This window comes from Mus caroli, chromosome 8 (genome assembly GCF_900094665.2).
Source record: "Mus caroli chromosome 8, CAROLI_EIJ_v1.1, whole genome shotgun sequence".
NCBI classification, from domain to species: domain Eukaryota; kingdom Metazoa; phylum Chordata; class Mammalia; order Rodentia; family Muridae; genus Mus; species Mus caroli.
In genome coordinates this window covers 77,186,307-77,213,893 of record NC_034577.1, presented here as the reverse complement: position 1 = coordinate 77,213,893, position 27,587 = coordinate 77,186,307, and the positions used below count along the sequence as shown (strand labels likewise).

Sequence of the window (27,587 nt, the reverse complement as noted above, 5' to 3'; positions counted from 1 at the left end):
AAAAAAAAAAAAAAAAAAAAAAAAAAAAAAGACTTTGAATGTCTGATACACCAAGAAATGTTAAATGTCTAAGATGATTGATATGCCAATTATCTTAATCTAATCATAACTATTTCTTGATATTACATATCATATGAATATGTAGAATAACTATCAATTAATAATGTTTTATTATACATATTCCCACCCAAGAATTAAAATCATAAATATGATTGTCAGAGGCTATATTTCTGGAGTATATACACACACACATACATATATATATATATGTACACATATATATGTATATGTGTATATATATATATATATACACATACATACAAACATATATATGTATATGTGTGTATATACACAAACACATATATACTTGTATACATATGTATACACACACATATATATATACATATACATATGCATGAGCCTGCACACATAAGTATATATATACTCACACACATACAGAAAAAACACTTATATTTAGTAAGAAATATATGATTAATGAGTATTTTATTTCAAACTAGCAGAACACACAGGTAAACAAAAAGAAAATCTACTAAGAATAAATAGTGTATATAATATTTATATTTTACAAACAAGTCATAGGATATCCAGCTTAAAATACAAAATGTATGGAAGATAGTAAAAATTAAAAGAAAAACTCTATAGTACGTTCTTATACGTAAAGAACTTAACAAAACATGAAATTGTTCTGTCTCAAAAATGCTTGTGATATTCCCACAGAAGTGTTTAGTGTTATTGAAGATTGATATATTAAAAAAAAAAAAAGACCCACCAAACCTTCTAAATAATTGTAATACTCCTGTTTGCCTTTTGTTTCCAAGTGTAGAAATTCTTTTAAACAAGCTATATAAACCAGCTTTAATTACTGAAGGGAGAGGAGGCATCTACCTTCTAAAGAGAATAACCGTTATTCCATGACATGGTCCATTTTATATCCCATGACAATAATTCCTTCAGCCTTACCAGTTACTGAGGAACTTTCTTTTCCATTTCAGAGTCCATTTACACTATTTTGAAGCAAGTGGTGAAATTTACTTTAAAAAGTATAAGCTCTGGGAGGGGGGACCAGAAAGGAGACAACATTTGGAATGTAAATAATTTTTAAAATAAGTGTAAGCCCTCCAAATATGCCAAGATATGGAATGTAAATAGTAGAAAAACAAATCTTGAACTTTTCTTTTACCTGAAGATGGCCATATTCTTCATAGCTGAGCAACTCATCCCCAGTGTGCACACTGAAGACAGAGTGAAGACACGTTGTGGGCCGGGGATCTTGTTTAAACTGCTGGACCTAGAACCAGAGACAGTGTGAATGATGGTCAGTCACATATTCATCTAACATTGAGACAGGTTCTTTTCAAGCAATTCTTTTCATAAGGAAAACTAAAGCTCTTGATGCCCAACTTACTAGACGGGACACAACTGTCAAGTGACATTCACAGCACTGAGTTCTACTGGAGTAGGGAGTGTGTCAGTATGGGAGAAATATTTTATGGCAAAGTACTGAAAATTACTAGACTGAAAGGTTTTTTTTTTAACATTTCATTTATTTATAGTGTGTGTGCATATGTATGTGTATATATGTGTGGGTATGTATACATGTACCACATATGATATTGAAGGATAGAAGACAACTTGTGGGAAGCAATTCTCTCCCTCTCATGTGTGGCCCAGGGACTGACACTAGGTCATCAAGCTTGGTGGCAGGCCCTTTTACATGCTGAGTCACCTTGCCAGCCTACTTTATTTAATTATGAATGAAATATATATTTCCTATGTGTAACAGGGTTCCAATGACTATACTTAACTATACAGTTAACTGGAAATGCTTAACATGACAGTGGAATTGAAAAGTATTTTAGACTATACTCTAATACAGTTCAGTACCCAAAATTCAGATTCTCTCCTCTTCTCTGAGGATTTTACCTAGGGTACTGTAAATGTTTTCATTTTTCCTACATACAAAAATTACTGAAGTAACAATTCTATGAGATATAGAGCATATTTTTATTTACTCATTACATATATTTTCTTTTTCCTTTCCTTTTCTTTCCTTTCCTTTCCTTTTCTTTTCTTTTCTTTTCAGTTGGTTCTCTCTTGCTATGTTGGCCTATCTGGTCTCAAAGAGCTGAGTGAATATCCACCCTCTTTCAGGGCCTACTCAACTGAACTCGAGTAGCAGTTACTGATGCCAATGATATGCCAAATATAAGAAAAGAACAGGTAGTTCTTGTGTATTTATAGATATATATGTGAGGTCTCAGGCTGTTCAAATATCCAGAAATTCGATCAAAGTAGACTACAGGAGGATTTGGGGCAGTTAGTTAGATAAAAGCCAGCATTCCTCAGGAACTTGTAAAACTGGTTCCCATCTGCCAAAAGGAGTCCCTTCCCTAGCCTCTGTCAGCAGGAACACAGGGTCAGTTCCATTGGCTTACACCTGTGTTTGCACATCAAAGCTGATCCTGGCCCCCAAGCTTGCTTAGTCCCTACCCACAAGTACCCTTTATACACCTCATAGCCTCCACACTAGCATGGTGGCTTCTGACATACCCAGGCTTCACTCCTCCCAGATGCCCATTTGTTGTCTTTATAAGGACAAGTTTACTCTCACTATTCTCTCCTCCCTCCTTTTCTCTCCCTTTCCTTCTCTCTCCCTCAGTCCCCCTACTGCCTCCTCTCTCTACATCCCCCCCCCAGCTCCAACTTTTACTCCCACTTAATCTGTCTCTTTATTGTACTCTCTTTTTATATTCTCTCTCTCTTGCTATTTCACTGTATCCACTAGTCTCCTGCTTCCCTAGTCCTGGCCTTGTGCAGTCTGTGGGCCGTGTGCAATCTAATTTCTCCTCTCTCTACACTGGATGCTTCCAGATGCCTCTGGATCTTTTCCCTCTTCTACCACAGTAAAAACCTTCCTCTTAACGGAGTGATCAGGTTGGTATATACATATGTATATATGTATATAAGCATGTAACAGTAATTAATAAAATCTGGAGTCATGGGTCTGAAAGACAGCAAGGAAGGGTAGATGGGAGGATTTGGAGGGAGGAGCTAGAAATGGAAGAGGATGAAATTATAGTTAGATGTCAACAACATGAAAGAAATTGAGAATTAGGCTGACTCCATGACAAGGTTCAATTGGCAGTTCAGGATTGGGCAAGTCTAGGCAAATCCAGGCCTCAGAGGTTGCCCTGCCACCTGGCCTGAGGCAAGGACAATAGGTCAGCAACAGTTTCCAGACTTCAGCTACTTCCTCAGCAACAGTTTCCAGGCCTCAAATTCCTGCCCCCACACCCCAGTAATGGAATGTCCCTAGAGATGGAGCAAGATAAAGGTCACCTGCCCCAGAATCCCCTAATGTGCTTTAAATTAGGCCTTTGAGTTCTCTTGGATGTCTCTCTATTTTGGTAATGGGAGACCCCAGAATGCTGGACTTCTGCAGAATAAAACACTCTGTGTTTACATACTATTTGAGTCCAGGGTGTCATATTTTCAGCGAATCATGGACCCATACAAAATACCCTTGAAAATAAACTTTCTGAAAAGGGCATTTTTGTAATTCCAGTCAATCCCCAACCCTGGATTTCTGTATAGTGTGGTTACTTTCAGTAACTTCTGTCTTATAAGTCTGTCTGATGCTTTCTGTGAAACTAAAACAGACATTCTCTTTCTCTTCCAGCTCCTGGATCCTCAGGTATTCCTTATGATGCAAGAGAGAGGAGCACTTTGCTCTCGCTCATGATAAGTCCCTTTCAAAGACATCTGAGATGACTACTCAGGTGCTTCCTAACACACCCCAAGATGGCTTCAATATGGGAAGGTGGTTGTCAAAGGAAACAAAAGGACTGACATCTGGCTTTTCAGTCCCATAAATTCTCTACTGGGAAAGGCCGAGAACATCTGGAGATGAAGTTAATACCAATGGCCAGTGATTTCCTAAATCTTATGTTCCTACTCCCTAGTAAACCTCTTCCATTAGATCTGTTGCCTGGCGTAATCTCTGAGTGGCACACGTTGACCCAGACCTCCCAAAGCACCTTTGTCCATTTAATCCTAACACCAGTGTTCTCTGAAGTCACAGGCAGTTTTAAAGTGCTGAACCTTCAGCCTTTGGAATCTACAGTAGTCAGGATAGTTGTTGGTAGAATTGAGTTAGACAGCAGAATGCTGGATATCTCAAGATGAATGTTTGCTTGGTGTGAAGTACCCATCACTTAGTATGAGAAATGATGGAAATAAAGAAGAGCTCTCTCTCCTTTGTTCATGTTAGAAGCTATGTTGTCCAAGATGGTAGCCACTTTTTACATTGAATAATCAAATTACAATGAATTAAAAATCACATAAGCTTATAGATTCAGTTAAGGAATCCACTTTATGACCATATTTCAATTGCTCCATAGCCACATGATGCAAATGTATATGCTCGATATGCACACAGAACATTTCTATCATGACAGAAAGTTCTGTTCCAGGATTGAGAGCCCTGGTGCCATGACCCTGCACAAATACAACTAAAGTCAACAAAACGTAAATCAGGGTCAATCAGGAAGACATCATGAGGGGTATGCTATGAAATGCAGTCTCTTGGTCATGACATGGTCACTACTCTTATGAATTCTCAGCGTGAGAACAAGCCAGTCAAAATCCCCACTAACTGGACTCAATGGTTAAAAAAAAAAAGAAATATGGAAAAGGAAGTAAATGGGCCAAGAAAGATGTCTAAGTGGTTAAGCGCACTGGCTTCAATCCCAGCACACACTATCTGTAACACAAAACCACGGGATCCAACACTCTCTTCTGACCTCAAAGAGAACATTAGGCACACATGTGGTACATGAACATGTATGCAGACAAAACACCCATACAGATAAAATTAATAAGGCTTTCAGGGAGAGGACATGGAATAGGGGTGAGCATGTTGGAGTGGAGATGATCAGAACACATTATATGTACAAAACTGTTAAAGAATAAGAGAGAGTCTGTTAAAAAAATAACAAAATAAGATGGTTGGGGATTCTGCTTTCCATTTACAAAGTAGCGAGAAACTCAGAAAAGGTGGTCATTCTGTTCTCACACAACAGAAGCAATAGCCTGGAACCACACAACCAAAAGCCATGCCTTTCTTACTGCCATGATTATTACCTCAAAGAAATGAACATTACTATAGTCCTAACCAAAAATATGGCTTTAGTGAAACAAAATTCATGTTCCCTTGTGTCTCAGTTTTTTCCATTCCTTAACCTAAGGGAACACTTCTCAGAAGATGTCCCTCAGTGCATCTATTCTTCTCTCAGCCACAGCTGAGTTTTCAGACCTGACAGTCAGTATTTAAAGCATACCAAGTTTCACATCCCCAATTTCTTAGTTGACATATATCACAGGAACAACCCCTTGAGAGTCTTCAAGGAACTCTCAAACTTCCCTATGAAATTCACAAGCCAGGCTCCCATAATCGACGTTTCTCTCAATACTTTTGTCTTCCAGTCCCTCAAAGAACAGCCCATTAAACCCTGAGCACTCAGTAGCTTTACCAGCCAAAAGCTCCAAATTCTTCCACAGCCATCTCTTAAACATGGTCAGGTGTAACACGTCAATAACCCCACTCTCTGGTAACTATTTCTGACCTCGTTTGTTCTTGTGGTACTCTGGTAGAGCATGACATAAACCAAGTTGGTGGAGGGGAGATGGGTTTATTTACCTTACAGGTTATAGTCCAACACTGAAAGAAGTCAGGACAGGAAACAAGAAACAGGAAACAAGAAGCAAAAATTAAAGCATAGACCATGAAGGAATTACTGCTCAGCCCCGGCTTTCTGTAGCTTGCTCAGCTTGCATTCTTACATAGTCAAAGACAACTTCCCCAAGTGTGATGACGCCCACAGTGGGCTAGGACCTACCACATTAATCATTAAACACAGACCAAACTGATGTACACAATTCAATTCCTCAAGAGGCTCCTTCATGCCAATTGATTGTATTTGTGTCAAGCTGACAATTAACCAGTACATCCATTTAATAGGGATCTAACAGGACAAGGTTTTGTCAGGTTAATGAAGTCACTGCTACAGCTGACAAGATGATGCTTGTCATTTGTCTTCAAGACATGCAAGAACCCAGCAGGAAAGTATATTTCTAACCACTGTGTCAGGGGAAAACTAACAGCTAGATGATTAAAGATGCTCACATGGGGAGTTATATAATGACTTTGAATTTCAAAGCTGTTAAAAGACAAGCAATTTAAGATTTCAGAAAAAAATATTCAGATTCTGTAAGCTTTGAAAATTAATGGGGTATGTTGTATGTCAACTTCAAACAAAATATACTCTTGAAAACAGTCAAGAAACAAACTACATTAATTAGTATTTTATAGGCTACTTAGCATTTGCCAAGTAAAGATCAAGAAAATGATTAGAGGAAATTTTTCTAAACTACATCTATCAGAATTTTATTTTACTTGTGTTGTGCGTAAATTGCTTATTTGGGATAGTTAGTTTGTCATCCATTCTTAATTTATAACCTTAAAACATGCATCTAGAGGAAAATAAGCATCCCATCCTTTCTACTGTTCTGGAAGAACGAATTCTACAAAGTTTCAGTGTATTTCTAATTGAATAGAAACTACTAAGCAGCATTTTAAATGAAATGAAGCACAAGGCATAACCACCATAAAGACCTCCAAGCTAAATAACTGCATGTCAGCTGTGAAGCTCTGTGTGTGGTCCCCACAAGAATGATGAAAAAGGAGCTATCTATGGGGCTTCTACTGCTGTGATGAAACACCATGACGTCAAGCAACTTGAGGAGAAAAGGGTTTATTTCATTTACACTTCACATCTTGGTCGATGGCAAGTCCGGAAAAGGAACCTGGACACAAGAGCTAATGCAGAGACCATGGAGGGATGCTGCTTATTTACTTACTCCGTGTGGCTTGCTCAGCCTGCTTTCTCAAAGAACCCAGAACCACTAGCCCAGAGTGGCACCAACCTCAGTGGGCTAAATTCTCCCACACCAGTCACTAAGAAAATGTACCATAGATTTGCCTACAGGCCAATCTGATGGGGGCACTTTCATAATTGTGGTTCCTCTTCCCAAATAATTCTAGCTGTGTCAAGCTGACATAAAACTAGCCAGGACAAGAGCAAACAGAATATTAGAAGACATTAGAAGAATAACCAATAGCCTAGACAAGATAATAAAACACAAAATGATACTGTTTCATATCCTACAAATCAAGGACAATTCCATGCAATCATGTCAACTTCTGAATAAATGTAAAACCTTTTAGCTAGTGTTTTTACAAGAACACCAAGCAGCATGGTCCAATGAAAGTAGAAAAGCTCAGACTTTGTAGATTATAAATTTACTGCAGAAGATGAAGAACATAAAGCTTGAGGCCAAACAACAAAATCATACTACAAATATGCTTTTGTTTAATGGGGGAAAAAAAGGTGAAGAGATAATTATTTCACTGTTTAAAGGCCTAAAAAATGGCTTGCCACCAAGCCAGACCCTGAATCATGGTGGAAGGTGAGAACTGATTCTGGTCAGGTGTCTTCTGTCCTCTACATATGCACTAGGGTACATTCACACACACATACACACACACACACACACACACACACACACACACACACACACACACACTAATAAACATATGCTCATAGTAGAAGAGATAGCTCAGCAGGTAAAGGTACATTGGCTAAGCAACCTGAGTTCCATTCCTGTGTCCCATTTGGTGGAAAGTAAGGACTTCTGCAAGTTGTGCTCTGACTTTCACACATGTGTACCAGCACACATATGTAATAAAACATTATTCACATTTCTATAGACTCATAAAGAAATGGCTCATCCAACAGCAAGAGAAATAAGAAGCATGATGGTTTAGATTGCTTTTCTCCTACTCGTACCACTCACTATGCTGGTTTCAAACTGAAAAGAAAACATGGGATCTTTTGTCAAGAACCTTAATGAAGAATTACCTACATCAGGCTGGCCTTTGGGGTGTTGAGGCCTGCCCCACCAGCATAGCTGTAGACATTCTGTCTCATGCCTACCAGCTACCTTATATTGTTGCTGTATTATGCCTACTAGACATTGAGACAGAAAAATAACTTGACTCAGAGCAGGGTTATGCTGACCACATAGCCTGTTATGTTCTGTATGTTATGAATTTTGTTAATATTAAGAAATTCCACAACCACAAGCTTCACTTAGGACACATCAAGTTAAAGATCAATATAAACTTTTATTCTAAAATGGCTTGAATCCGGGCTGACGGACATTCAGCAGAGCTTCCTGCACTTGCATATAATAAGCTCATTGTGTTTTTTGCGGTGTTAGCCTTTATAAGCTGGCCCTGAGAAATGTTTGGCATACAGCTTTCAGCTCCCAAGTCTGCAGCTGTCAGTCTTATGGTGTGTGTTCAATAAACCATCTCTGTCTGACTGACATCAGTGTTTGTATAGTTTGCAGAGAGGCTCCAGAACCCCATCTGTAGGGGACTGCCTTGATTTCTAATTGCAGTAGGAAGACTCAGCACATTGGGGGCAGCACCATCCTGTAGACAGAGGTCTGAACAGCATGAGAGGAGAAAGCTATCTGTGTGGGACCAATAGGCAAGGGAGTGAGTATTCTCTTTGCTCTTGACAGTGGGCATATTTTGACTTGTTGATTCACTTTCTGCCTTGACAGTCCCCAAATAATGGGCTATAATTTAGAACTGAGAGCCAAACAAACCCTTTTCTCCTCCAAGTGGCTTTTGTCAGGGTATTTTATCATAGAAACATACATAAAACTAAAACAACTACCTTCATCAGAATGTCAGTGCCTACCTGAAACAGACACGTAAGATCCACCCTGTTTCTGGGCTTTGTGACCTACACTTTTAATCCCAGCACTTTGGAGGTATGTACAGGTGGATCTCTGTGAGTTGGAGGTCAGCCTGGTCTACAGAGTGGGTTCCAGGATAAGCACACTACAACAGAGAAACCCTGTCTCAAAACAAAAGGCAAATAAACAACAACAAAAAGAAGACCCAAGATCCAGCCTGTTGCCTTTTCCTCTTAGGAGGAGAGTTATTTAACCCTCAACTGAGATCTTTGCCCCTCCAATGTACATCTCCTTCACAGTAAGTGTGCCCGGTCTGTATGTGGTCTGTGGCCTAAGCTGACAGTGAAATACATAAACTATAGAAGGTTAACTGAAGAATAGTTCTGTCTCTGTAACTATAGGATAGTTGTCATCCATGATGAAGTAAGATTATCTTTGGTGGTATGGCTGATTTGGAGTCACCTATGCTGTTGTGAAGCCTTTTATCCATGGAAGCAAGCACAGAAAAGTCATAGGTTTGCCAAGTTGGACTTTTGTAGGACTATACTTTGTTCTGCTGTTTATATCCTTTCTGGGGAAGCAGATGTCTGTTCACATCTCTCCAGCAAAAGTCCATGGAACCTATGGTAAGAGACACTAATCTAGGTAATCAATCTCAGAATGAGTCCCTCATACTCCATGTGGATTACAGTAATATGTTCTACTTTCCTACTCCAAAACGATGTAGGTATCAGGAAAGGTTATGGCAATAAGAATACTTGAAACTAACGTAATTGTGGCATAGACAGTGTTGTCCAGGCCCATATTCTGAGCCACCATCTTCATGAGCTTAAAAGTGCCAGCTTAGAAAAGATCATCACAGCTGGGCTGTTGACATCCCATCACTGAAGTAGGTACAAGGAGAAAAGAGTCATGTGATCCCTATCCAAGCATTTAACTCCAAATCTCAGCCAGCTAGTTCTCTGCATTCTACCCTGATTGCAAATAGACTCAGAAAATAGAATATAGCCGGGCGTGGTGGCGCACGCCTTTAATCCCAGCACTTGGGAGGCAGAGGCAGGCAGATTTCTAAGTTCAAGGCCAGCCTGGTCCACAAAGTCAGTTCCAGGACAGCCAAGGCTACACAGAGAAACCCTGTCTCAAAAAAAAAAAAAAAATCAAACAAAAAAAAAAAAAGAAAATAGAATATATAGGCTGGGAGGACTAAGAAGAGGCTCCATCTATGTGGCCAAGGGAGAGTCATCGTTCATGTTGGTGCAGACCTTCTAGCATGGCTTCTTTAGGGCCACATATACCTGTCCATAACCCCTCACCCACTGCTCTGTAGGTTAATCTAATAAACCCATGGGTTCCCCACAGTAAGCTTTACTGGAGTATTTTAGTTTGTCATCAGGACTCTAGAAAGAGAGATAGACATTGTTTATGTCTCCTACAGAGAAGAAATTTTAGCAAGATAAAATTCCAAAATGATTCAACTCACCATTTATTTTAATGGTCTATATTAATAACAGAATTATGTTAATGAATAATAAAAATTAATGAAAATCACTTTAATTCTTTATAATTTGACAGATGTTAGTTCTTTATAATTGAGTAGTTTAAGTTAAACTCAAGCTGTACTTAAAAGAAAATCGAATTGTGGTAACTACTTAGTAAAAGTGAAGAATATAAAGTGCCATTACCTACCAGTTAATCATGCCACGAAGTGGGAAAGAAAACTTTACATCCTTATGTCACTGCCTTCCATTTGTCTCCTAAAGCTGTAAACCCTGGCTTCTTTGAATGCAAATGAATGAGACATTATACTTTTTGGGTTTCTGAAACAGGGTTTTGCTGTGTAGCCCTGACAGTCCTGGAACTACCTCTGTAGACCTGGATGAACTAGAATGTAGAGCTCCACCTACCTCTGACTCCCAAGTGCTGGGATTAAAGGTGTGCACCAGCACACCTGACTGAGCCATTATACTTTTAAAAAATCCCTTTTGCCATAGAAATTCACACATCCAAAATTAAGGCTGACAAGGGTATTCTTTAAATAATAAGTTATTTTGAACAATGAATATTTGTTAGCCTCCCAAGAATATGGATCTTTATCAAAGAGACAACAAATCTAGAATACAAACTTGAATCTAAACAAACATTTTCAATTATTCCACACTTGATGATGTTACGACAGTTTCAGGATTTCAAAGGCTTGGACTGGGAAGGGAGAGGCCGATCTGAACTATGGGAACCATCCTAGGATGTAGCTTTACCTTTTCAAAGTACATTCTTCAGAAGATGGTTCTGCAGTACTGTGTAAATTAATCCTTTAGAAGGATATGAGCATTTCAGCCCACGTGCTTTACCTTATCAGCCTGCCGCATGTAGCAGTAGAGAATTCCTCTCATACACTTTATGGCCGAGTGCTCCAGCTCATGGGTCCGTCCCTTGTCATCATCAATGCGCCTGGGTGAGAGAGATAACTCAGGAAACAAATTGGAATTGCATTTGAAAAGGGAGTAGAGCTTTTGATAATTAAGTATTTGACTAACTGGCTAATCCTCTGTTCTGGTGACATCTACCAATTCTGTCAGTGAAATTTCATCTTCCCGGCAGATATAAAATACTGCAATTAAAAGTCTCATGCTAAAGTTTGTATGGATTTTCCCTTGCTTTGCAGGAGAGTCAATTTTGGGGGAAGGGAATTTTCTAAAATGATCTGGCTAAAATTTAAAGTTTATTTCTATATTAGAAAAAACATCACCCACAATCATTTTAAATTCACTGTTACAAAATGCAGACAACCTATCTCTTTATGATCTGTAACTCCCAGTTGGATTCAAAAAAGCAAATATTAAATTTGGCACACAGTTCGTTTGTTGTACTCTACATATTAGTCTTTAAAGATTCCCTCAAGTAGACACATACCCATTGAATGACATATAATGCATACTCTGCCATGAAGTGTCATAGGCTCAGGTTTTCATTTAAAAATGAATTAGTCATATTTTACCTCTCTTGCTTTAAAAAAAAAAACAGTTAAAATCTAACCATTAAACTAGATTAAGATATTTTTTTAGGCCAAAAAAAAAAAAAGTCTTTTAATTATGAATTACCTTTAAAGGTAGATGAGATAGCCAGAAATAACCACGGCTAAAACTTAAGCATGACACACATTCATTGTTTCATTTACAGGAAGTGTCTGCAGATCATCAACACTTAAGAAATTATCCCATGCCTCACTTAATAAAGTATACGAAATTTTATTTCTGTAGACTTCATATACATAGGATGATGAATGTCAGAAAAGTAAATTATTCAAGACTGTCACTTATTGAGCCTATTTAATGTGGGCATTAAAGTAAACACATCATACCATTTGTCCTGATTCTCTTGACTTCCCTGAGATCTGCATGGATGATGTATGGAAGACTCAGTTCTCTCCTGAGGGCTTGGGGGAAGCCTGGTGCCTGACTTTCGTCCCTCTGTTTCATTTACTTTTTTAAAAGCAATTTTCTGCCCCTTGGCTATTTCAAAACTTTCAAATGTGCAAAAAAAGTTAAGGTAATACTGTAATGAATAACCATTTATTCTTTACCAAGATTCACCAGTTATTAATATTATCTTGTTTTAAATTCCAGAGCTAAGAATAATTTTTCTTCACAAGTTGAAAGCTACAAACTTCATGAGTATTTACCTGTTAGAAGTATCGAGAGAGAGAGAGAGAGAGAGAAAAGCCATTCTCTTAAATAACATAACTAATAATAACACTAATTATACTCCACACTTAAAAGAGTTGATGGTATGTTATGTAATATACAGTCCATACTCAAATTTATCAAATGATCTCCAAAATATACTTTGTAGTGTTCTTTTAAAGCATTAATTCTATAAAACTCGTCCATGTGGAGTTAGCAGGAGAACAGACGCCAGCTCACCTGTATGCTAGCGCCAAGGCCCAGGCACCCGCAGCACAGTACAGACTCTCGTGCACTTTGGACTTCTCTTCTCCACCACATGTTTTAGTAGGAAAGAGACCTGTAGTTGGACTTTGATACATCAGCATCGTTGACTTGACTACAACCACAAAGAATGAATACACAGTCAGTTCTTTCTCTTGGTTTATTCATCCTATTCTTGAAAGTTTTATTATTTCTAAACTTAACTTTAGCATAAAATTTTTGAAGATGTTAAACTGCTTCATGTAACTCTAGCCCACTGCAAATCCATACTGCACAAAGTTGTCTTTAGACTTGCGAAGAAAGCCTCCAACTACTTAGAGCATTAAAAGTCTGGATTTATGCTGCTTAATGCTAACATATGATACAGATCTTATTAAGATAATATCATACAAGGAGAAGAAAAGCTTAACCAAAAAAATAGGACTATAATATTTTGGTAAACTAGGTTAAATAGGAAACTTAAAGCAAATGTACAATAAATGGCTTTCTTTTAAGGCCAGTTCTGGGTTTTGAAAACTAAGTGATCCACAAGTCAGGAAGAAAAAAGGAAGACCACAAACAGGCCAGAGCCCTATACTTCACTGACAACTGCCAAAGGGAGTTCTCTTACTTACTGAACTGTACAGGTTAGGAATATGTTTACATTTCAAAAGTAAAATTCCATTTTTACATAGCAAGGGTGGCAACAGGTCAATGAGTGTGGACATAGCATAGGTCTGAAATCAATGCTTTCCTCTCTGTGACATAGTCACATAACAGGAAAATGAATACACAACACTACATTGTTATAGTTCCTAAAGTATATTTTATTTCTGTCAGATTATAAACAAACACTTTTCCTAACATACATTCAATCAATGCAATCTAGATTAAGATATAACATCTTCTTTTCTTATCTTTTTTCATTTAAATGATGTAAAGGCATACATATGATAGTTATATATAATGGGTTCATTATGATATTTTGATATACACACGTACTATATTATTATCATGTTCAACATTACCTTCTCCCAACTAGCACCCTTCTCCTTTATGTCTCCCTCACCCAATCATTAAAGTTTATTACAGGAATAAAGGGGAGGGTTTGCTTGTACGAGCCTCAGCACCTGACCAGACTGAAATGTCTCTCCTTCCCCTATCAACCAAGCACAAATCCTCAGGCAGAGGTGGGGGTCTCACAAGGCCCACTCCATTCCATGGCAGGCTGTTAAATGTCCAATCTTATACAGCTCTTTTAAGTTCTAGAGTGCAATAGCTATGCCAGAGCCTCGGTTCTGCTCCCCACCACTCCCTTTCTCCAGCTCTGACATTCTTAACACACTGCTGCTTTGTGCTTTGTTTGTTTCTCTCCTAAGACAAGGCCTTACTACACAGCTAGTCTGCAATTCACAATCTTTCTATCTCCATTTCCTGGATGCTGAGATCCGGTATGCCACACTACACTCAGTATTTTCAGACTAAACAAATATTCTCCACAACATTTCTTATCTTTCTCATGGTAAAGAATTGGCCCCCAACAGGGCAACAATAATCACTGGTTATTTCTTTTAAAACTACAATTAGTCCTCTTCAGATTGTTATTACTATAAAGATAACAGCAAGTGCAATATAACAGTGCAGACCAAAATCCTGGTGGAAAATAAGCTGAAATAAAGCTTACATGAGATTGAAAAGACAAAAAAAAAAAAAAAAAATCATGTTTTGGGAGATGAATGAAATTGGATATTCTTTACCATAATAGGACAAGAAGAAGCAAGGTTACCAAAAAAACAAAACAACACAAAATAAACAAACAAACAAAAAACAATGGACAACGCAATTCATGGTCTGATAAGAAAAGAAAGATTCCATTCATATATACCTCAAAGTTGCTTACTCACATTGGCCACATTGATCATGGATAAACATAACTTAAAATCAAACCAACCAACAACCAAACCCACTGGAGGAACTGATCCTGTTAGTGGGAGCAATAATCTGAGAGTGTATCTTTTGCTTCAGTGAGTTAGAAACTGGCCATATGTAAACAATCAAGCCTATACTCCTATGAAACATTTATTCATTAACCAAAACAAAAACATACTCAAGTTCTAGAGCCTATTAAAGTTGTTGTGGTGGTGTACACCTTTAAGCCCAATACTCAAGAAGTAGAGACAGGAAGACTTCTGTGTCAGTTTGGGTCAGCCTGGTCTGCATAGAGTTTCAGGACAACCAGGACTACACAGAGAGATGCTGTCTGAAAATACCTAAATAAATAAATAAGTAAATAAATAAATACAATATATTAATACTTAGGAAAGTTAAAATACTAAAAGATATTGGTAACAAAGTTATTCATGGGCCAGGTATAACCTGTGGATTCCCTTTAACAGTCCAGTATAAATACACAACTAGAACATTCAGGTACTTATGCAGAGAAACTACTCCATCTTCAAACTATAGAATAATAACTCAACAAAACATGATATATGACTAGGGAACATTGAATACTAGAAATAGGTGCTTACCAATTCTGTAATAATGATCCAACTTATCCCATAGAGTTTCATTATCAGGTCTCGGAAGATTGATGCTTTTAAGAGGTTCATAAACTGAGCCTAAAAGAAAAAGAAGACTCATCAATTAAGTCATTCTCACCCAGATGAATGATGAAAATTTCTAAATAAATGAAGATGCAATAACCAACAATGAAACTTTCAGTTTCATTTCTGAATGACCCTATTGATTCCTGGTAAAAATTTCAGTATGAGAAGAGCAGAAAAGACTCTTAGCAATCATAGAAGAACCCTAAATGCTGTCTTACCAGCAAGATCAGCATTCAACCCAGAGGTGCGGTGAATACAAGGTCCGACAACCCACTACTCCTAACACTCTGGAGTGATCAGGAGCTCAACTACTTTTCAACGAGAAACAGATCTAAGTTCTTAAGTCTAGACCATGCTACTCATGCTAATACTTAGAAGGTGGAATGATCACACTTCAAACACCTCAACCAAGAAAGATAAGGCTCACACACCCCAGAGCCATACAATATAAAGAAACCCAGCTATGTTTCAGTATCTCACACATCCAAAGCCATTCACTCTACATTCAGTTATGTTTCATACTGAAAAATTTAAACTCCCAAGTTCTCTTGCATTATTATCTTGACAACAAGCAAAACGCACTTCTTATATTTCTCAGTCATGGAAACTATCCTAAGGCATCAGCAAAGCACACTGCTCAAAAGCTACAAAATACACAAAAATCACAAAATGAGTACAAAAATTCAACACTTGATTATGCACTGTCTCAGCTGCTACATGAAAGGGAGACATCTGAATTAAGTACTAAGTCCTAGCTCCATTCTTCTTAAAAGCTCTTAGAAATCATAACATCTCACGTTCATAACTCATCCCTAAAATTCAGATACTATTAACCAGATATTTTTTAAGAAGTCAGTATAAAAATTAACTTATATTTACCCAAGTTGGATAAATGCTATTGACATACATTAAGAGTCTATTTTTAAATAGAATAAAAATCATTTATGCTCATAAAATTACTATATCCGATATGTTGATTTAAAGCCAGACGAGGACTGAGAGATTTCTCACCAGGTAAGGGTTCTTGTCCTCAAGTCTCATCTATGGACTCACGCAGTAGGAGGAGAAGACTGGCTCTCACTTGTCCTCCATATGAGCAGCAAGAGCCACTCCCCTCAAACAGAGAGAAAACTGAAGCACTATGCTTTAAGTTATTTTCTAAAGGTTATTAGTAATTGTACCAACTGGAACGGCTCCATAGTAAGGAATGGAGACCTTTGCAAACATACACAGATCATATGAACAACTTTCCTTCAGCTACACAGAGAACAAGATCCTCCTTCTCACCTCTGCCATAGCTAAAGGCTGATATAAACATAAGCAAAGTTTGTCAGCTGGGATAGAACAAACATTCCCAGTGAACTTCATCTACTAAGAAAGAAACACTGGATGCAAATGATCACAACCTGTAAGCATGAATGTGTAACCTAAGGACAGTATTGCTTAGGGGAAAAGATTATGAGCAAATAATATCTTTGTTTTTACTTACATCTTCACTACTAGTAAAGGTAATATTTTACCTTATATGTGAAAAAGAAAATAATCAACATTTGAATATATAGGGATCTGGGGAGAAGTCTCAGATGGTAAAGTAGTAGACGCATAAACAGCTCCAATGTTAGCTGCCACTGCATGTCCAACCCTGCCGACCAGAGCGTCCTCCAGCTCACTGTCCTAGTTAGCTTGGTCCGCTGCTTTCTACCACTGCGGTTTCCTTCTGCTTTATACCCTAACTGCACTCAGCTCCTTCCTGTCCATTTACTGTAAGCAATGCTACTTCCCAGGGTATGGAACTAATTCCCTGGGTTAAAAAAGATGCTCCTAAAGCATGAGGTCCAGAGGAAAACACCATCCATTTCAACTTTTAACCTGAATGGTGCCTCAATACACCAAAAGCCTGAGACATTCATAAAAGGAGATCTCATCTCTGAAGTTAACAGCTTACCAGTACAGTAAAATAGTTAGTTCATTAGTGGACATTGCAGTACTGCCAATGAGACAGACCTAATTCTACAATGGTAAAACAGATAGCGCCAGAGATGCTCATAGCAGGGAACTGAGTTCTAGACCAGAGACAGTACAGGCTGTTGACTGAAACCTCTGCGAGGGAAAGGTAAGCATAGGCTAGTGTCTCCAGTGCTTCTGAGGCCATGCTCAGACAGACCCAATGAACTCAAGGCTCACATGACAGAGAGAAGGACATTCTAATCTTTTGGGAGCCAAGAAGACCCAAGGATTTCCCAGAGGCATTGATGAAAGGACAAAAGGAACAAAAGTTTTGTATCCTTAACCAGGGACAGATGTGGCAAGGTCTGTTCTGGAGCAAGGCCAGGGCCTCAAAGTTTTGGTTCCTGGGAGAACCTGGCTTCCCCCCATGAAGGGCTATGGTTTAAAATCCTAAGGCAGCTCTGTCTAAAGATTGTTGCATCCTCTTGCCAACACTGACTTAGCTCTCTGCTGATCTTGGCCCATTTCCCTACTGCAAACAACATATAAGATTGTGTATTTCTTAATAAACTTGCTTGTGATAAGCCATGATTTATGGAATGCCTGGTACCAGCTTCCTCAGCCCCTGTCCTCCCCTCAGGAACTTGTCATAGAAGAAGGAATTGTTGGCTGGTCCAGGGCACTAACCCATCTGAGAGCTGAAGGAACTGAGCCTAGGTATGGACACCTTACATTAAAGTATAGGGAGTTTCTAATGAAATAGACTGGCAGAAAATCAAAAGGCAGCCTTAAAGATCACCTAAGACTTCCTTCTGAAGATAGACACACACCTTACATGTTGTTGATGCAGCTTTGCGATGTGTGTTCACAATTGTGTCCATGCAGCTGCTTGTATGCCATTCTATGTTAAGACAGAATGGAATAAAACAGAATCTGACCTTGAGTTCCCCCAAATAACTGACAAAACCTTTGGCTGCTCTGATTCTTTATAAATGATTTTTAGTTTATGCTATTGTTATTTTTATTTTTAATCCTTTTCTTTTTTGGCATGCCTAATTTAACAATGTGTATGTGTAAATTCTACTTACTGGGAGACATACCAATAGGCCTACTAAGTACATATTTATTACCTGAAATACTATTATTTCCTTAAAATGTATTGAAATGGTATTTAGGACTCTATTAAATGTTTCAAAAACTCAAAATGCAACTTGTTTATATACAACAACATTCAAAGGAGGCATTAAAGCATTGTTAAACTAACAAATTGTACACTAGATACATGGGCTTTGGTAATGATTTTCTTCTAAAAAAGGTTCTGGAAGAAATAATCTGTTTTTAATCAAAGGTAAGAGGAAAATTACATAAAATGCTTTATGTTAATCAGAATCTTTCTCAGTTAGCCTGGAAATGCTCAGTGGGTAATGTACTTATCATCCAAGGATGACAACTTGACTCTGGATCTTCAGGACCCAAATAAGTACACAGTAGCATCTGCAGTCCTCAGTCCTACAGAGACCAGAGTCAGGAATAGGAGGATCCCTCCCAGCAACTGGCAGGCTAGACTAGCAAGTGCAGCTTTGAATAACAAGAGACCCACTTCAAAAATGGTAGAAGGCTAGGAACAATGCCCTAGAGTGTCCTCTGACCACACTAACAGCACATACTCACATGGGCATACATGTATGTGTACAAACACACCTACATACTCACATGTGCATGCATATACGAGCATAAACACACCCACACAATCACATGTGCATGCATGTATGTGCACAAACACACCCACATACTCACATGTATGTGCACAAAAACAGCCACACATGTACATATTTACCTCTAAATACTATACACCTAAGTCATCTTATTAGACTAATTATAATACATTTCTTCTTCAGGACTTTCTTAATATTTAAGTATTACATATATTTAACAAATCTACAATGCATGTTAAATGAATGGATATGTCTATAAAAGTTTTAAATTTGGGGCTCATAATGAAAATTAAAATAGATAAAATTCCAATAAATAGTAAAATTCTAAATCTATGTTTTCACTCAACAAAAATAGCTATGTGATTAAGTTTGAAAATATTAATATATCTTATGCTCGCATTTACACATTCATAGAATCAAATGTTTGAAGTAAGAAGAATCTGAAGTATTATAATGATATAGAGCATTCCACATGTAGTTGAATCCTAAATTACAAAACTAGGATTAAAAACTACACATATGTCTCCAACTGCACATGCATAAAGATAACTGAATACTTCTAAAAGCCTAGAAAGATATAACAAATGGTTAAATGACTACCTCTTGGGAGACAGGTATACTTTTATACCATGAAGCTCATATTATCTAAAAAGCTAGGTATTTATCTACCACTTGTATAGTTTCTTAAAATAGAAATCAAAATTTGAATGTCTAGCCAAAATACATCATATAGAGAGTTCATATGCCCATCCAGTCTCAAACTCCTGTCAAAGCTATGAGGGTGATATTAAACTGGGATTAAATGATGTAAATTTCAACACAGAACTCTTTCAAGAGGGAGCAGGTTATGCTCCCTTGTCCTTGTCACAGAGTCTCCTGAAACAACGCTTTACTAAGAAGTCTGGTCCTTCATCCTGGCCTTCACTAGCTGCTTTGCCTAACAGACTGTTTGAAACCATCTCATGTGCATGCGTGTGCTCTGAGGTATTACTGGAGATCAACTGAACATCCACATTTACATGTGTCACCATAGGAAAATCGGTAAGAAACATTTTTTTAAAAAAGAAAACCTGTTAAATGAGCAATATGACTGTATAAGAAGGACTCTGTAAGAAGCAACTGTATTGCTTATACTTATTGCAATATAGCGCTTCTTCACCTAATCCAAAGAAGATGAGAAGAGGCAGGGTGCCGCTCACACTTTGTTTTTAATAAAAAGATATTAAGTTCTTCCAGTGCCCTTCAGATAAGAAGCGGGACATTTAAAATACACTTAAGGATACTACTCCTATGTTTTATGTATTGACCTGAAGAATACCAAGCATTCATTTCGTGATTCTGTTTTCCTCTTTGTATTTACAGTCTAGAATTAGAGTACCTTGCCGAAAAGAATTATGATATTATATAATTTCTGCAACATCCAAGGTGATTCAAATAAGTTTAATGTTCCTAATATTTTTTTAAATATATTTTACCCTTTTTTTAGTAGATAAGTGTTTTTGCCACATTTATGTATGTGGTTCACGAGCACGCATGGTGAATCAACAGATCATAACTGGGTGTAGGATCCCCTGGAACTGGAATTACAGGTGGTTGTGAGTCCTTGCTCCTCTGCAAGAGCATCAAGTTCTCTGACCTACTGAGCCATCTTGCCTGCCCCATTCCTTTTAAATTACAATCATTAAAAAAATGTGGGGGGGGGGGGCATTTACAAGTCTAACATACTAAATGTGCTCCCGATTAGTACATTCCCTGCAGTAATCTTAGTACCAACATAGTCTGAAACACAATGGTACTCAATACATAGTTACTAAGTAAATGAAGTCCTATTCCTCTAATGTCTTCACTTTGCCAACGTTATTTCGGGTGGCTGCAGTAAATGGAGTGACTTGAGACAGCTGAACTCGTGTGACTCACTTAATGTGACCACAGAGTAACTCAACTTGCTCAGTTATGGTCTATAATGTTTTTCTGTTCTTATAAAGATGGGTATGAATGAGACCACAAGTGAATAATTAAAAATAATCTGAGCAAGCACTAGATTATGGATGTAGCCTTTTTTTTTTTTTTTTTTGCCAGTTCTTTTTTAGTTTTAGTGGTAGGATATGCTGTGAAGTTGCTGCTTTCTAATAAAAACAAGATTTTCAAAACTCACCATGTTCAAAACTCATTATTATATTCAACACCTGTCCATGGGCAGGTTGTCATTATTCACAATGAATTACATCAATAAATTCATAAACAATAATAAATTAATATATTTTTATTCTTCATTAATTCCTTTATTTATCCACTTTATATCACAATAGCAGCCCCCTCTCCACCCAGTAGCAGAAGTGGAGGAGGAACAGGGTGAGGGGTATTGGATGTAGCCTTTTTAAGTGAATTGTATTATAGAGGATAGCACTTAACCTGGACATAGATGATTTCTTAAGAAAAATTCAGGACCACTATTCCACACATGAAATTTAAATTTCATATTTATAAGATTTAAATTATGCTCTTATCCCAGCATTAAGTGAGTTATATACAAGAGAAAAACCATTCTATAACATTCTGTCTTCATAATTAAGATTTATTATTTCTCTTGTTATCATATTAATCTTATCAATATTACACAGGATGTTTAACCCAAAAATTAGTAGCACTAATTTAACATTTTCCCATTTTATTTTATATAAGAGGAATGAATAGAAGTCTTCAACATTAAATAAGATCACAATAAGCAATGAATTATTAAAAGACCTTCATTTGCAACATTTACTAACCATAAATAAAAATATTTATAATCAAAATGATATTAGACATACTTCTGAATGAGAGCATAGAGTTTGTATATGTATCGTAAAAATGTCACTGTGACATAAATTTATCTTTTTCAGAAATGATACATTTAAATGGAGAAACAGTTTTTATTTCAGTTCAACTTCTTTCTGGTAGGCCCCATATCCCAAAGATTCTACAAACTCCCAATAGTACCAGGGACTAGTGATTGTTTAAGCCTGTAACACATGGGCCTTTGGAGAGCACTAAAGATCCTAACTGTATCACTAGGTAATGAATGCTAGTCAATTTTTCCCCATCCAGTGACAATTACGTTTAAAATATTAGCTATATAAAGGGAATATGACATTAATTAATTTCTCCATTTTCTGCTTAGTTTTTTTCTGGATGACCCATGTGTGGGTGAGAGTGGAGCACAGAAGTCATCTACTATACCTGTGTGAGTGTCACTATGTGATGTTAGCTGTAGTAGTAATTCTTATGTGAACCTACATGCTCTTTTGTTTGGTGCATAAATGTTTGAGTATGTAGTATCCTTTCCTATCTCTTCTGATTAGTTTTCTCAGATATTGAAATACCTATAGCCTGCTTGCTTCTTGGGTCTGTTTGCTTGGAATACAATTTTGCATCCTTTCACTCTGACGTGCTTTGTATCCTTGACAGTCAGGTATGTTTCTTGAATGCAGCAAAGGATATATACTGTTTTCTAATCCAATTTGTTAGTGTGTGTTTTTTATTGGGAAATTGAGACCATTAATATTGATAATGAGTTATCAATAAGCAGCATTTAATGATTCCTATTATTTTCTTGTGATGGTGTGGGTTTTGCTCCCCCCTTTTAATCTGCTGCTCCGAGATTACTTATTCCTTGTTTATTTTGGGTACAGTTGACCTTTTCAGACTGAAGTCTTCCTTCTAATGTGCTCTGTATAACTTGGCTGGTAGGTAGATACCGCTTACAGTTGGTTTTATCATGAAATGTTTTTCTTTCTCCCTCTATTATGTTTGATAGTTTTGCAGTGTAGTCTGGCACCTGTAGACTTTGAATTTGAAGAACATCTGTCCAGACCCTGCTTACTTTCAGTGTCTCCATTGAGAAGTCTGGTGTTACTCTAATGAGTCTGCCTTTATATGTTACTTGGTCTTTTCCCTTCCAGTCTTCAGTATTCTTTCTTTACTCTGTATGTTTAGTGTTTTTATGATGATGTATCATGTAGCTTTTGTGGTTCTCTCAATTCAGAGTTCTCTATACTTCTTGTACCTTCATGAGTGAATACCCTTTTATGGGTCATGAATTTATTTTTCTATGACTTTCTTGAAAATATTTTCTGTGCCTTTGACCTGGGTTTCTTCTCCTTCCTCTATTCCTATTATTTAAGTATTTGATCTTTTCTGAGTGTCCCCAGTTTCTTAGATGTTTTATACTTGGATGTTATTAGATTTCACGGTTTCTTTGACTGAAATATACATTTCTTCTATCTTGTCTTCAACATCTGAGATTCCCTCTTCCATACCTTGAACTGCATTGAGGAGACTTATCACCAAGGTTTGCATTTGACTTCCTAAAATTTTCATTCCAGTCTTATTTCCATTTGGATTTTCTTTATTTCATCCTATTTTATAATCATATCTATTTTTATTATTTCACTCACTGTTTATATTTTCAGGCATTATTAAGGATTTTTTTTCATATCCTCTCTAAGGCCCTTGCAGTATTCTTAATTGCTGTCTTAACGTCCTTGTCTTGTGCTTCAGCTATGTGACCTTTTTCAGGGCCTGCTGTAGGAGAGTTCCTGGGTTCTGGGGGAGACAATTGTCTTGGCTGCTGTTTATGGTTTTGCACTGGTGTCTATGCATCTGGGCTTAGGAAATTAAGGTGATTCTAGGTGTTGATATCTGGCCACATTTTGTTGGGTTGTTCTGTCCCTTGGTTTCGGTTGCCCTCTCTGAATTTTAGGAAAGTGTGGTCCCTGAGGGTTTCCTAGTAGTGAGCACTTCAGCAGGTCAGTGGGTAGCAGAAAATAGAGATGGGCTAGGAGAAACGGCTGAGAGGGGATATGGAAAGAGCTAAGGACATCCTGTCTACACAAAGAGTCAGGGTCCCCAAAGAGCTGGGGTATAGTCGAAGAAGTAGGTTAAAAAAGACACAGAAAAATGTGGAGAGATGGATATGAAGGGGGGATTCTGGGACATTACCAAGAGTTCAAATCTCCAGTGAATGGAGCTGAGGTGGGAGGAGGGACACCTGCAAGCAGGATTGAGGATGACAATGGAAAGATTTTAATAGAGGACAGGAAGATAGTGAGAAATGCCTACTTGTGTGCCACCAAGGTATGTTCACTGGGTCCAAGGTAAAAGGTCTTTATAGGTATTAGGGACCGAGGCACAAAGGAATTGGGGTGGACATAAAAAGAGAACTGAAATTGTCCACAAGAAGAAGAAAACTAGTGTCATACCAAAGTTCTCCTGATAAAACTTAAAAGATTTAAAAGTTAGGAATTGTAAGATCTCTCAGCAAATGAAAACACTTGCCTGCAAGCCTGATGTAATATGAATTTAATCTGTGGATCTATGCGTTGGAAGGAAAGAACAGAGTCCTGCAAGGAGTCCTCTGATCTCCATACTCTTGCCATTTCAGACATATGTGTGTTCAAACACATGTACATGCACACATAATAATTAAATTATTAAAGTTTAAGAAGGTAGAAATACCAGTACTCTGATTTAAAAATTATACAATATACACATATCAAATTATTATACTATACTTCATTAAATATATAAATTAAGAATATTTTAAAGGAAGGTATTAAAATATAAATTAGTGTATACATCTAAAATTATAGAACTAGAATACTAAACTAGGAGCTTATCAAGTTCAAATACATTATACTTACTCAAAACTACATTTTGACTTAAATTTTCTCATGTCCATTCTAAGCATACCATAGCATACATATTTTAAACTGTAAGAGTGTTTTGTTTTTACTTTTATATAATATAAAACTAAAAGAATGTGATTTTGTCAGAGGGGACAGAAGACACCAGGCGAGCATGTTCCTCTGAATCAAACGAATAAGAAGCATATGGCGCACTGCAGCAAGCACAAGGCCTGCATAAACCTATAGCAGACCCTCTGCGCTAATGTACAGAAGAGGACACTCTGCTGGGCCTCCTAACTGTGAAAACGACTGAGCCTCTGACTCAGCCTGCCTGCACCTGGGATTCAAGCTATCATGTCCAACATCAATGTGAAAGGTTTTGCTTCATCTTACTATATTTTATTTTGGTATATTTGGTTGTTATTTCTCAGAAGCCTGTTCTTGTCTAATAAGAGACAAAAATGGAGTGGATCTGGAGGGGATGGTAGGTGAGGAGGAACTAGGAGAGTAGAGGGAAGGGAAACTATAATCAGGATACATTGTATGAGAAAAGAATCTATTTTTAATAAAAGGATAAAAAGAGAATGTGACTCTGATGAACATTAAGCTTATTAAAATATGCATTAAAATTCAATTATAGCAGTTTCATGGGGACAAAAACTGAAAATAAAAGCAGAAGTCTAGACAATGGATATTTTAAGTATACAATGTAAGGCACTATGAATGAAACTGGGCTATTTCTGTGCTTCACATATGAACAGAAATCAGCCTTTTACTCATTAGTTGTCCATGCTTCTCTAAGTAACTCTAGACCCGACGTCTCTGTAAGTAACTCCAATAAAATCACTAGGTCATCAAGTTGTAGGCTGGTGGAACTATTTCTTTGCTCCATCATTGTTTCTGCCGAGGGTAATGTATTATATTATTGTTGCTGTTGTTATGATTTATTATATTGCTCTAAAAAAAGTGAGCCAATGTTAAGCAGAGATGGAGGCTGTGAAGAGACATTTTGAGTCTAGATCCTAAGCACACAGGTTAAGAGAGGTTAGGACACTCACGCAAATAAATAAATAAATAAATAAATAAATAAATAAATAAATAAATAAAAAATACATACCCAAACCCAAGAACTGTATGATTTTGGTGGTTCTAAAGCTATATTACCTCAACAAACCCTCACTGTTTACTGCTCAGACACGTTAACTTACAGGGTTAAAAACTTAAACTTTAACTTTTAAACAACATTAAAGAAAGTTGTAAGGAGGGTCTATGAGGGGCATTGTTTAGACTTAGGAATGAGAGAAGAAGGCTAGAAACTCGTCATCAACCACCATGAGGAAGCATCATTTGTTTGCTTTGACAAGATGTCTTTGGGAAAATCTATTTTGTCTCCATGGTCAATTTGGGCTTAATCACTGGTAGCTACGGGTTTTGGCTTTATCAACCAAAAATGCAGATCATACTCAGGATGAAACAAAGATGAAGAGCCTTGTCTCTTCCAATTTTAATTCCCATGTCACTATAATTTCCCTGTTTATCTTGGCTCAGATACAGATCAGGTAAATTTAGGCCAGAAATTGTGGTCAACAGGAGTTGGAGGAACCAACAAAAGCAATGAAAAGTGGTCAGAAAAAGAGCCCGTCCTACCAACAGCAGTAGGGCTGTGCCCAACAAAGAAGGAGAATGCAGATGATGACATATTAATCCCAGACTAAGTTTGAGATTAGGAATGGGAGGATGCTTCTTTGAGGCATCAAAATCATCACTCCAAATTATAAGACACTGACGAGATGAGGCCATCAGGAAAGACTTCAAACAAATATGGATCACAGACAGACTTTTGATTCTCAAAGTGCAGGCCATGAAACTATATTCTAAAAAGAACAGCCCCCCATTTTGCTATGAGACCAGTGTGCTCCCAAGAATCTGGAACTGTCCATGGAAACAAGCTGGGAAAGAAAAAAGGCTGAAGCTCTGTGCCAGAAGGGAATTTGTCTCCTAGAAAGATAGTCATATAGTGCTGGTGACTGGTCTCAGGACCTTGTAGAGAGAACGGAGCCACTGGTGACAGGCTTGTCTAGAAGTGCATGGGCAAGCACACCTCTATCCATCTACATACACTTAAACCTTGGTCATGACCCAGAACATGGGGCAGGTGGCATGAGATCTCTTTGCTCCTCTTCCCAATGTGGCCACATTAAATAAATTCTTTCCTGCTTTTACAGTTAATCTGGCTGTTTAACTTTCAGGACAGGTGGCCAAGCCTGTCTGTTTAGTATACCCAGAATACAAGCTCTGCTCTAGTGATGCCGGTAATATTAGCAAAGGCTTTGCCTGGGACTTGCTAGTACTGCAGAATCTTGGGTCTTACCCAGGACCTGCTGAATCATAATCTATATTTTAAGAATACTCAGTCCTCTACAGGGGTAGTATTCCTATCTTACAAAAAAAAAATCACAGAAGAAGGGAGAAGGAAGGAGAAAGAATGTAAACAGCCAAGGGGCCAACAGCAAAGTAGACTTGTTTTTCCTCAGGGAGATCTAGCTGTGAACCAAGCAAAAAGCTTACATACCAAGATTGACATGCCTTGATGAAAGTGTACTAAAGTTTAAAAGAACATTGCAGACTCATGCTAAGAGATCGGGTTCTATGGCCTTACCAAACCAACTCTACACAACCACCACCTTTTCTGTCTTGTAAGCCTTAAAAGTACCCCCAACCAAGGCTCTAAAACCCTAGTCAGTATTCTTCCCTGAGTCCCCTGACAGTCAAGCACGGAGTGTCATATTTTAAGGCAGAAAGAGTCTAAGCCCTTTGCTTTATGGAATAAATCCACATGTTACTCAAGAATGTAGAGCTAATGAAGGGGAACACCAA

At 37.6% G+C, this 27,587-nt stretch overlaps 1 protein-coding gene across 6 annotated transcripts in view; it reads right to left on the bottom strand.

Moving 5' to 3' along the window:
• Phkb (phosphorylase kinase regulatory subunit beta) overlaps nt 1-27,587 on the bottom strand; it is a 188,190-nt gene that overhangs the window by 139,829 nt on the left and 20,774 nt on the right. For all 6 annotated transcript variants that reach the window (XM_029480583.1, XM_021169806.2, XM_021169805.2 and 3 more), the window contains 4 exons: nt 15,305-15,394; nt 12,771-12,909; nt 11,199-11,298; nt 1,202-1,309 (listed from right to left, as the gene is read on the bottom strand). In XM_029480583.1, coding sequence (XP_029336443.1) covers nt 1,202-1,309; nt 11,199-11,298; nt 12,771-12,909; nt 15,305-15,394 — 437 coding nt within the window. The remainder of the gene's footprint in view (nt 1-1,201; nt 1,310-11,198; nt 11,299-12,770; nt 12,910-15,304; nt 15,395-27,587) is intronic.